The following is a 12,763-nucleotide window of genomic DNA, read 5'->3' on the forward strand; positions in this document are numbered from 1 at the left end:
AGAGACAGAGAGAGACAGAGAGGGGAAAAGAGAGACAGAAACATCGATCTTACTGATGCATTCATTGGTTGATTCTTGTATGTGCCCTGACTGGGGTTTGAACCTGCAACCTCGGCATATTGGGATGACATTCTAACCAACTGAGCTGCCGGCCAGAGCCCATTCGTGACTCAGTTTAGATGATAACCCCGTGTAATGTTTTTTATATGCACCAGATGCTATAACCAAGAACTGTGGATGAAATACTGGTATTGAGTCTCTAATCCTATCCAGTTGTCACAGGCAAACTGTAACCTCGTTCTGCAAATAACCAGGGGAAATCAGCACAGTTCCCATAGTGACAGCCGAGTGCATCTGCAATCCTTACAAAGGAAAAGAGGTATGAGGGTTGGGAATGATAAATCAGACATTTCAGAAGTGACTGCCTAAGATGACTATTGGAACAGAACTCACAGTAAGATGGTTATTTTTAGTATTCCCCATGAAAAGAAAGAATGCTCTGCATGCTCTCCATTCCTCCTGAGACCACGTGACCCCCCTGAATTCACACCCTGTGCTTCCACCGTCCACACATAGCAAGTGCCCCACTCCGTTAAAGATTGGGCTTTTGCCTGGCCAGTGTGGCTCAGTGCTTGAGTGTCGATCTATGAACCAGGAGGTCACAGTTCAATTCCCAGTCATGACACATGCCCGGTTGCACACTCTATCCCCAGTAGGGGTGTGCAGGAAGCAGCTGATCAATGATTCTCTCTCATCATTGATGTTTCTATCTCTCTCTCCCCCTCTCCCTTCCTCCTGAAATCAATAAAAAGAAATTTTTTAAAAAAAGATCAGGCTTTTGGCAGCACAACTATCTGCAACAAAGCTTTGGACTGGACGTGTGAGGAAGTCCAAGGACATCTCAATGTCTCTACACCCCCTGAAAGACAGGACAGGACATGAAGCCCTGGCTAAACACAACACACTCATTTCATCCCACTCCTGCCTGGTTCCACAACTCCTGCTGTCCCGCGGCCCGTGTGGGGAGAGAAGAGTAGAAACAACCACAACATGGAGCTCTGAGTGCTCCACGTAAGACAACAGTGGCATCTGTGACAGGAACACAAAGAAGGAGCCGAGAGCTCTGAGCTGAGAGGCGACGAACTTTAGGGTGGGCTTCTGACAATGAGGAGAGGCTCACCACATGGGGAGGGAGAAGGGATGTCACGGCAGAGCCGTGAATGGAGATGACCAGGTACAGCAGGAGATGCAGCGAAAAAAGAGCGGAAGGAGCGGAAGAAGTTACGAGGGGAGCGTTGAGAATGCAGGTGGCGGTGCCAGGTGCTCAGAGAGGGATTGAAGGCACGATCGGTGGCACCACTTGGTAAGCGATGACTCAGGCACGAGTCACCTCGATGCAAAGAGCAGCATGCAGGGGGCTGGGAGGAAGAGGGGAGGTAGAAGACAGAGGCAGAAAACAGAACACTCTTTTTTAAAATTTGAAAAGAAGGAAGAATTGGGGTTGTAAGTGTGAAACCGCACAGCAAGATTTAGAACTGCTTTCAAGGAAATGGGATTTCTCAGCCCACGGGGGATCTGAATGGAAAACTAGTGGTAGCAACTACAGGCAGCATGCAGACATCAGGAGGGACAGGTGACAAGCTGAATGGAGAAAGGAGACATAAAACACCTGAAGCAAAGGGACAGACAAAATGTGGTCCGTCCACCCAATAAAATACTATTCGGCCACGAAAAGGAACGAAGCACTGACACCTTCCACATCCTGCATGAACCTCGAGAGCACGATGCTGAGAAGCCAGACACAGACAGACACATGCTGTATGATGCCATTTATGGGAAATATCAAGAATAAGCAGCCCCGGCCGATTTGGCTCAGTGGTTAGGGCGTCGGCCCTCAGCCCGAAGGGCTCCAGGTTCAATTCCTGGTCAAGGGCACGTGCCTTGGTTGCAGGTTCCCCAGGGCCAGTCAAGGCGTGAGTGGGAGGCAACCAATCGATGTCTCTCTCTCACATTGATGTTTCTCTCTCTCTCTCTCTCTCTCTCTCTCTCTCTCTCTCTCCGCCCCCTCCTCTCCCCCTTCCACTTGATCTAGAAATCAATGGAAAAAATATCCTTGGGTGAGGATTAAAAATCATCATCAAATCCATAGAGACAAAATTCACCAAGTGGGGAGGGAGAAGAGATTAGTGTTGCCAGGGGCTGGAAGAGGAATGGGGAGTGACTGCTTACACGGGGGCAGGGTCTCCGTTTGAGGTGATGAAGCTGTTCTGGACCAGCACAACACTGTGAATGGACTACATGCCACTGAACTGTACACTATAAAATGGTACAGCAGTGAATTTATGTCCTTCGCAAGTGACCTCACTTTTGAGCCTCCGCTTCCTCGAATACAAAGTAACCCACTGTCTCAGAGGTGTGCTGTGACGATTCTGTGAAATGTGCACAGTAGTCCGCTCACGTGATGTGCAGTGAGTTTTGGAGCCGCTAAGTAAGGGAGCCAGGATAATTCAGATCCTACCCCGTGTCAATCTAGTCTTCACTGTATTAATTTTTAGAATGAAACACTAAATATTTTTATTAGTACTACATTGAAAAGTCTTTTTTTTTTAAATAGGGTTTCTGCCAAACACTGGCTCTGTAGTATATTTCTGAACATAGTTGATCAATAGTTTGGAAACGTAAGAGAGTAAAAATTTGTAATTTCACATAAGTAAAAGTGCTCTAGGTTCCCAGAGGTCATACAGTCAGAGGAATAAGCCAGTGAATGCACCAGCCTTCTTTAGACTAAGGTTTCTTCGAAGGTATTTTAAATGGGTGCTTCTTGCCACTCTTCTGAAATATGTACACACACACACACACGTCAATATGTAAAACTGCAGATCTATATCAAGGGAAGAGTATCTGTACTCTTCTTGGTGATCAATGTTGTTAACAACCTCGAGCATCGAAGCCTATGATGCTTTACTCACACCCCTGGTCTCTCCTGAGCAAAACCTAGAAAACGGCAAAGGGCATAGCAGCCTCAGTCCTTACAGGGAAGTCATTTTCTTAGCTGCTCCTTTGCAGGTGCTGTTTCCTAACACCCTTCAACGTCACTGACTTTCAAATGTTTAGTCACAAAACCTTTTCGAAAGGAAGGTAGGTCAGACCCCAACATGCAGAAGAGGAAGAGCTGGGGGAGAGGAGCCCCGAAAGCCTCCCGAGGCACTGCGACGGCCCCTACGGAGTCCCCTCTGGATCTGGGTGACAGACACAGAAATGTAATCAATGGCCTGCGAAGGTCAGGACATGAGACGAGAGGATGACCTCTGGGTGTTCCTCCCACTTACGGAACCCGGTCCCCCCTCCCCCTGCCCAGACAAGTTCAACAGAAGATGAAGGAGATGGGAACAGACGCGGCACTGAGCTGAGGGCCTTCCCTGGCCAATCTGCACAGACTCACCGACCTCAGAGCTACCCAGTGCTTCAGACGCCGGGGCTGCACCAGGGAAGAAAACCTCTCCTGGGTTCCTACTTCTCACGAACGCCAGCTTCTCGTGCACCGATCGAAGGCGAGCACACCCCCCTCTGTAAGCAGCCCGCTCCGATTCTGTCCTGGCCCAAATCAGAAGACGACAAATGGCTCCTGACACCATTAGCTGAACGAGGCTGAGCAAGTTACCATCTTCTCTGTGTTCCTGTTTCCCCTCTTACGAATGGGTTCATGACAGTGCCACTCCTAGCATCACTGTGCAGATGAGTGAGATGACAGCTGTCACTTATTTGTGCCTGTCACATGGGAGGACTCAACAGAGGAGAGAGACCATCGCCAACAGCACCGTGGTCCTCCCAGAAGCTGGAGAGATGCGGCATCCCTTTTGTGGAAAGCTATAATGGAAACTTTAAAAGTCTGAGTTCAACTCTCCAAAGACTTTTTTTAAAATATTTTTTTATTGATTTCAGAAAGGAAGGGAGAGAGAGAGAGAGAGAGAGAGAGAGAGAGAGAGAGAGAAACATCAATGATGAGAGAGAATCATTGATTGGCTGCCTCCTGCATGCCCCCTACTGGGGATCGAGCCCACAACCTGGGCATGTGCCCTTGACTGGAATCGAACTTGGGACCCTTCAGTCCGCAGGCTGATGCTCTATCCACTGAGCCAAACCAGCTAGAGCTCTCCAAAGACTTTAAAAGTCTGAGCTCAACATCGCCATAGACTGCACCATGTCCGCAGATACGCTACACACTTACCCCAAACTACTCCACCCCATGAGAATGAATGTTTGCAAAGCATGCTGGGAAAATTTTTCCCCTTGACGGGCAGAGCCAGAGTTACTACACAGTGATGTTCCCTCCGCGATGCCTCTTTGAGCTTCGGCTCTGACATGAGGTGTGACTAACAACCGAGCACTTGGATCTGGCTGCTAAAGAATAAAGAGCAGAAAATGGCATTCTTTAAAGTCAGGTTGGTTTCAGTGTCTAAAAAACTTGCCAGAAACCTGTGGGATTTAAATACAGGAGCAAACGGGCTGTGGCCAGTGTTCGTTCTGGGTGTAACGCACCTCCTGCACACCAATGCACAGGAGTGCACACATACACGTGGTTCCAATAGGAATGTCTGTTCAATGTCTTAAAATTTAAAGTGAAGCAGAGTTCTATTTAGAAACAGCTGCCAAGCATCACACCAAAACCGTATTCTTGGAATCTGTTCTCTTAAAGCCAATTTTGATGAAAGAAAAAACAAAATCTTAGAGAAAATCATTTTAAAAGTGTAGTAGGAAGAAGATACTGTCCTGTCCATGTAAACGCATTGCTATAAGATCAGCTAATAATGATCTTAATTTCTAGTTGCTTGCAAGTTCCCAGTGTTGGTGTGCTGTGTGTAAGGACCTGTCAGTGACTCCTACCCTAAGCCCCACAGCACAGCACACTCGGAAACACGGAGACACGTAACACAGGCGGCGTGACATCCCAGTAGGAAGGACCCAGCCACATGGAGCTCATCTGGAGTTGCCTCTAAGCGCCCTGCCGGCAGCAGCAGGCATCGGCGAGTCCGAGACAGGGACGCCCACCCGAGGCCCACTGACCTTCTGATGACTCGTGACTTCGTCCCTGCTTCGCCCCAGCTCCTCGGCAAGTTTCACGTTCTCCGCTTTCAGTGCTGAAAGCTGCTGGGACTTCTGAGCAGCTGCCTGCTTCAGGGTTTCTCTGCAAGGACAGTGGGTGCAGGGTTACCATAGAAACAAGACAGGCACGGAAACTGTGGGAGCCGACCAGCTTCACAGCACTGAGGAAAATATATCTGGGTCACGTGCCCGATAGGATCTATAATAACAGGAGGCAGTGTTATCTCCACGCAGGAGGGGCTACATGGCTCTAACCTCTCCGGAGGAGGATTGCCACCCACGGTTATTACATTTTTTAAAAAATTGAATAAATTCTACATCCAGCCTTTCGCCACCCACATTTACCTTACTTCTAAACACGCCATACAAAACGCAACGTTACTATCAAATAAATGACAAGAGAAATGGTCAGTGCTCCTCTTGTCTTCAGGACTATATCCATTAGGAAGTCATACTAAAACCTACTTATGTTGACAAAGGGATTTACTTTGCCGCCAAGGTACTCTGTCCTAACTGCATTAAGTCTGTAATCTTTTTCTTTTATTGTTGGGTGTTTTTTTTTTGCTGGCAGAAATAAAAATCTAATGGTCTCATTTGTCGATATCTGTCAGAATCAAGTGCTGGCCTGAATCTCAGTATTTTTTTTTGGCCAACTAGAGGTGTAATCCCAAAGGAAATGTAGTTTTCTAGTTATATAACAGGTGTTTTTATTTGGACTATATTCTTTCTGTAATGCTAATCTGTAATTAAAGGAAATAAATGTAATAGCCTGCTAACCTATCTTGTGAATATCAGCATATAAAACACTAGAGGCCTTGTGCATGAAATTCGTGCACAGGGTAGGGGGGTGTCCCTCAGCCCGACCTGCACCCTTTCTAATTTGGGACCCCTCGGGGGATGTCAGACTGCTGGTTTATCCCTCTCACTATCCGGGACTGCCAGCTCCTAACCACTCGCCTGCCTGCCTGCCTGATTGCCTCTAACTGCTTCTGCCTGCTAGCCTGATCACTCCCTAACTGCTCCCCTGCCGACCTGATGATGCCTAACTGCTCCCCTGCTGGCCTGATCGCCTCCAACTGCCCTTCCCTGCTGACCCGATCACCTACAAATGCCCTCCCCTGCCTGCCAGCCTAATTGCTCACAACTGTCCTCCCCTGCCACGATCCACCTCATCCTAGGATGAGCAGGGCCTGGCTGGTGTGACTCAATGGTTGAGCATCAACCTATGAACCAGACGGTCAGGGTTCGATGCCCGGTCAGGGCACATGGCCAGTTGCAGGCTCAAGCCCCAGTAGGGGGTATGCAGGAGGCAGCCGATAAATGATTCTCTCTCATCATTAATGTTTCTGTCTCTCTTTCCCTTTCCCTTCCTCTCTGAAATCAATAAAAATCTATTTAAAAAACAACAACACAAAAAAACTTGAGCTGGCTAACTCTATTTACTAAGCATCTTTCCAAGGTTAAAATTAATCCAAAATATACCTCCCGAGTTGTTAACCTCCCTACATGGACATTCCAAATATTTTATTTGATCACTACATTGTGGTTTTATGCCATCGCAGGTTTTGATACAATTATGAATCTTGAGTCTGTGCTGGCTACACTCCATTTAGCAAGCTGCCATACATGGCTGAATTCTGAGTCCAGTCATCTGGGTATAAATCCATCCGCTGACGCATGAACACATCTATTTTTAACTTCAATTGTCTAATGGGTGGCGGTGCTTGGCATCTCAGTTTTCTAGATTTTTAGTTCTCCATCCACCTACAATATGCACACTGGGCTGGCCTCGTGAAGATTTAGGGGAATAAATCTACAAAGCAATTCTCTTATTAGCACATTAAATTTGTTGTCTTACAGAGATATTTATTTAGCAAGTGAAGGAAAACTGAGACAGAGGGAATTTTAGCCTCAGGTAATTAGTCATTCAAAACCTAGGAGGCTTGCCCTAGCCGATTTGGCTCAGTGAATAGAGCATTGGCCTGCGAACTGGAGTGTCCAGGGTTCAATTCTGGTCAAGGGCACATGCCTGGGTTGTGGGCTCGATCCCCAGTAGGGGGCATGCAGGAGGCAGCCAATCAATGATTCTTTCTCATCATTGATTTTTCTATCTCTCTCTCTCCCTTACTCTCCAAAATCAACAAAAATATGAAGGAAAACTGAGACAGAGGGAATTTTAGCCTCAGGTAATTAGTCATTCAAAACCTAGGAGGCTTGCCCTAGCCGATTTGGCTCAGTGAATAGAGCATTGGCCTGCGAACTGGAGTGTCCAGGGTTCGATTCTGGTCAAGGGCACATGCCTGGGTTGTGGGCTCGATCCCCAGTAGGGGGCATGCAGGAGGCAGCCAATCAATGATTCTTTCTCATCATTGATTTTTCTATCTCTCTCTCTCCCTTACTCTCCAAAATCAACAAAAATATATTAAAAAACAAACAAACATCAAAACCTGGGAGGCTTGATGTTAGCCATGGATCAAAACATACACACACATAGGACAGCTGAAGCCCATCTTCTGTCTAATCAATTCCTGACCAAATAAAAGGTTTTACTCATGATGAAATCATCATAAGCCAAACCTTTCACTCCCAAGTGAGCACTGCCCTCCTCAGGGGATGTTTGGTCTCGGCGTTTGTGTGGCCTGTGAGAGACATTTGTGATCCTATTCTTTCTCTAGGAAAGATTTCCATCTTTTAAAGGTTTTTCAATCCTTGGTGTCTATTAGGAGCCCACAGCGAGGAAAATTAAAACAAGGGGTCTAAGAAATATCAAAATGTCCTAAGTCTTTGTTCGATGTTTTAAAATCAACAAAAATGCTTATTTACATATTTTCTCATTGAATCCTCAAACGCTTAAGGAAGCTCATGGTATTATTTGTATTTTAAAGATGAGAAAACGGAGGTTCAGGGAACTGAAAAGATTTGCCCCAAATCATAAAGGCAGCAGTAAGCTGTAGAATTGAGAAAACTGGACTTAAAACTGGTGGCCCGGCCAGCATGGATCAGTGGTTGAGCGTCAACCTATGAACCAGGAGGTCACGGTTCGATTCCCAGTCAGGGCACATGTCTGGGTTGCGGACTCAATCCCATCGGGGGTGTGCAGGTGGCAGCCGATCAATGATTCTCTCTCATCACTGATGTTTCTATCTCTCTCCCCCTCTCCCTTCCTCTCTGAAATCAATAAAATGTATACATTTTTTAAAAACTGGCGGCATGGACCTGATTTGAAAATAGAAACACCTTTTTTTCTTTTGAGCGCAGTGGGTACATGCACTTCATAGAGGTGGGCCAGGAAGAAGTTAATCAAAGCAGCCTGGCCCAATGGCTCAGTTGGTTAGAGCATCACCAAAAGGTTTCGGGTTTGATTCTTGCATTGTAGGTCCCAGCCCCAGCTGGGGCACTTATGGGAGGCAACCAATCGATGTTTTGTTTTGTTTTTCCTTTCTCTCTCCCTTCCTCTTTCTCCAAAAAGATCAATGAAAACTTATTCTTGGTTGAGGATTAAAAAAAAAAAAAGGCAGCCTAGGCTCTGTCCACCTTGTGACCTGGCCCCTCACCTGGACCACGGCCATCAGGGATCAGGGGAGTACGGCTCCAGGGAGGAAGACAGGCCGAGGTGAGAGGGGCAGCAGCACCGTCTTCTGCCCCTGGTCCTCTGCTTCCACAGGCATGACGCTAAGCTTTCAGTGCTTGCGGGGATCATTCAAGGAAGGGGGCACAAAAACCATCTGTCTCTTATGAGAGGTGAAACCACCCCACGCTGTGGGGGAGGTGGCAGGACAGAACAATTGAGCAAGGACCTTGAATACTTCAACACCAACCAGTGGAATGCCGTGACCAGAGACCAGCAGTCATATAGCTGGGAGGAGGGATCATATTCGACGCCCAAGCTCTCTTGGTGAGGCCCACTCCGGCCCTGCCCCTCCGTTTCCTAGTACGGCCCAGAGAGCTCAGAGGTGGGATGCTGGCAGTGGGGCGCTGGGCTGGGGTTAGGGCCACCAGCCAGCACATATTTCATCTTGGTCTTTACCACACCTGTATTTCTGACTTACGACAGTGTGTTATAGGGACTACTTCTCAGGTACAGTAACACCGAGGGGGCAGGAGGGAGACTATTTTTACTCCATGTACTTGTCAAGTTTTGTTTTGTTTTTAAATAATTAGCATTGTTTTCACGTTTGTGATTTTAGTAAGTTCCACAACATCTCTCACAGGAGATAAACTTACATTTCTTTCCTGAATTCTTCCATTTTCTGATTCTCAACAGTCAGAAGTTCTTTCGACTTGTTCAGCTCTTCCACATTTTTCAAGTTGTTTTCTTTAAGTGTATCCAACTTAAAGGGTTTTTTTTTTTAAATAATTAGCATTGTTTTCACGTTTGTGATTTTAGTAAGTTCCACAACATCTCTCACAGGAGATAAACTTACATTTCTTTCCTGAATTCTTCCATTTTCTGATTCTCAACAGTCAGAAGTTCTTTCGACTTGTTCAGCTCTTCCACATTTTTCAAGTTGTTTTCTTTAAGTGTATCCAACTTAAAGACCAAGAGAAAAAAGCTCGGTGAAATTATCTCGTTTTCCAATGACATGACTGAATAATGACAAATTATTCACGAAAATAGGCATTAAAAAAATAGTGAACTCAGTCACTTATTTTAAAAAAATCACCCTGATGAAAAGATTGCATATGACCAAGTGTTATAAACTGTAAACCACCCCCCTTTACACCTAGTTGGATTCCTGTACACCTGGTCAAAATGTCAGACTAAACTGCTTCGTAAGTTAAAACGAAAGTTTCATTTCACCTTGTGTACAATTCCTGACATTTATCATTGAACTTGCTATTCAAGTATGAACCATCTTAAAAAAAAAAAGAAAGAAAAGAAAAGAAAGAAATTGCAAAGGCTTGACCTCAGTAAGTGTTCTTCTTTGTAATGAAAACAAACCTCTCTCCTTAAAATTAGTGATTTAGGCTATGATATTTTTCAACACCAATACCAATTTTACATAGTCCTCATTTTAAAAGTTACTTGAAACAAAACATGTGTAGACGGCGGATAAGAGTTACCCACTGGAACTTCAATCTGAGAAGGAAAAAGCCATGTAGTGATGCTGAAAGCCCCTCGCACAGGCTCAGCCCCACCACCTGCCCACGGTGGACACAACCAGGAGTAGGGCCGGCCTGGCCCCTGGCGGGAATCCAGACGTGGGACAGGGGTGAGTGGGGATGTGACCAATCACAGGCTCTGGTAGGGAATGCAGTTCTAGGTGGGGAGCCCTTTAGGGGGTCACCCATCACACAGCGTGTGCTCCGGGTGCCGGCTGGCTCTCTGGGATTTGTATACTTATCTCCCATGGCCAGAGAGACTTTTGCTCTGCCACAGGTCACCAGTCAGGAGTCCTAAAAAGTGTCTTGCTAATTTTTACACACCATCTTCCTGTTGGTGCCCTCTAACATTCCAGTAACACAGAACAAGAAAAACAAAATATCACAGTGGGTCCAGAAAATGATTCATACAGCCTTGATTCATTCTGGCTGCAACCAAGACACCTGGGCGTATGCTATTGAGGCACACGATTCTAGCCTCAGAGGTGAGAGCCAGTCCCTAAAACCTTCTCATTTACTTTAGTTTCTAACGTTGATGATCATCAATGATTTTTAAAATGTTATATTTTTAGCTTAAAGTCTTCTCCGAAGACTGTCAATTCTATAAATATACTCCCTACTGTGTCGAGTTTTATTGACCCTATAATTACCTCAAAATGCTCGTGTCTTTCACAGATTCACATCCTGGATCTTCCATAATGAGAAGGCTATGTCTTTATTGTGCTTTACTTAATGTCTTACCTGCTTGTTATGTTTAAAAGCACCTAAAGACCCTAGATGGTTTGGCTCAGTGCATAGAGCATCAGCCTGTGGACTGAAGGGTCCTGGGTTCGATTCCAGTCAAGGGCATATGTCTGGGTTGCAGGCTCGATCCCCAGTAGGGGATATGCAGGAGGCAGCCAGTCAATGATTCTCTCTCACCATTGATGTTTCTAACTCTCTCTTCCTCTCTGAAATCAATAAAAATATATTTTAAAATATAATAAAAAATAAAAGTACCCAAAGTTCTATAGAATTTTATGTACACTATTCCAGTGAATCACCCTGCTTAGGATTTAGGTAACATCTTTCCAAAGGCAGAAAGGACTAACATGAGTTGGAGGGTGGAGGAGGGAAATCAGAGGAGGGTATAAGAACGAGAATGCTACTTTTGGACAGAATCGAAATGATCTCGACACCACAAATGTATCCAAGACCCAGAAGTGACGAATTCGAGATGACACAATTGGGAACCCGTACTGAATTAGGCCAAGAAAAGGCCTACATCAAACTCGGAGCTGAGGAATGAAATTTAGTGGCTCAAAGTTGGGAGAGAGTTGGGAAAAAAAAAGTGTGTGTGATCTAAGAGAAAAGACACAAAAACTAGAGCATGTTATCAGCGCCTCCTCTCAGCAGTTCTATCAAACAGTCACCATAGAAAGCCACGCTGTTAGGGTTTCCCCCTTGTTTTTAAAAGGTGGATCCTACTAGGGAAGCAATGAAGTAATACACTTTATTTAATATTATCGTGGTTCTGGTGTACATTCGACTCCGCTAACGAAGATCAAACCTGCATGAGGCCACGCTTCAAAAAAATAAACAATCCTGAGTTAATGATCAAACATCCCGTGAAGTCGATAAGCTGTCCTTTGTACAAAAAGCCATTTAAATCTGATTACTTCATTCTGGAGTTTTTCATTGGTTTGCTTGGTATCCTCCAAGAAGGCGAGAGTTTCCGACTTCTCTTTGGTCATCTGTTCCATGATCTGCATGGCGTCTTCTGCTGTTTGAGCAGCCTAAACACAAGAAAGCACTGTGAGGCACGGGGCCAGGCTCGCCAACCCCGCGAGGTCAACGCTCAGGCTGCGCTGCACAGGGGTCACACAGGGACGGGCCCGCCTGAGGTCCGCACACGCTGAGACATGAGGGGCTCTGCTCCCTTCCCAGGCCATTTCTCAGTAAACCGGTTACCATGGGCCCCTCTGAACCTGTGCCTTCTGAGTGACACTGACAGTCACACTCGCCATCCTGGCTTAGGCTTGAGGGAAACATGCAGTGACGATCAAGAGCGATACCCTTTCGTGGCTGCATTTTTCTCTTAATCACATGTACCCGTTCTAAGCTTACAATACTGGCCTTGCTAGTTCAAACTGGGGGGCTTTTGAAACCACTCAGAATTGAGGTGGGGAATTTTTCAAGTAAAAATAAAAATTATTTGCGCAATTAGAATGTAAGGGTCAAGGCTTAAGGAGTAGCACTGAATGGAAATGTCTATGAGAAGTGGTGGGTAATGAATATAAACATGGCTGTGAATAAAAAAGATAATATGAATAGGGAAATAAACCCTTAGCTGGCAATCTGTAAAAAAAAAAAATCATAAAATAAATGAAAACCCTTTTAGGCAGCTGCTTGCAACTACAAGTGGTCCAATGACACATAGGGGAATTCAGTGTTATGCCTTCCCTGTTCCCAGCCATGCAGGTTCCACTGGAGCCTTCCAACTCCAAATGGATGGACACAATGAAACAGTAAAAAGCCAAATAGAAGACACTATATATTTCAACAATGTGCCCATTTT

General features: G+C 45.7%; 1 protein-coding gene across 1 annotated transcript in view; it reads right to left on the reverse strand.

The window, feature by feature from the left end:
* CLIP1 (CAP-GLY domain containing linker protein 1) overlaps positions 1–12,763 on the reverse strand; it is a 72,477-nt gene that overhangs the window by 14,666 nt on the left and 45,048 nt on the right. Inside the window, exons 18-20 of the mRNA XM_005875452.2 lie at positions 11,865–11,981; positions 9,528–9,634; positions 5,065–5,185 (exon numbers count right to left, since the gene is read on the reverse strand). Coding sequence (XP_005875514.1) covers positions 5,065–5,185; positions 9,528–9,634; positions 11,865–11,981 — 345 coding nt within the window. The remainder of the gene's footprint in view (positions 1–5,064; positions 5,186–9,527; positions 9,635–11,864; positions 11,982–12,763) is intronic.

This window comes from Myotis brandtii, unplaced genomic scaffold, assembly GCF_000412655.1.
Source record: "Myotis brandtii unplaced genomic scaffold, ASM41265v1 scaffold463, whole genome shotgun sequence".
Taxonomy (NCBI): domain Eukaryota; kingdom Metazoa; phylum Chordata; class Mammalia; order Chiroptera; family Vespertilionidae; genus Myotis; species Myotis brandtii.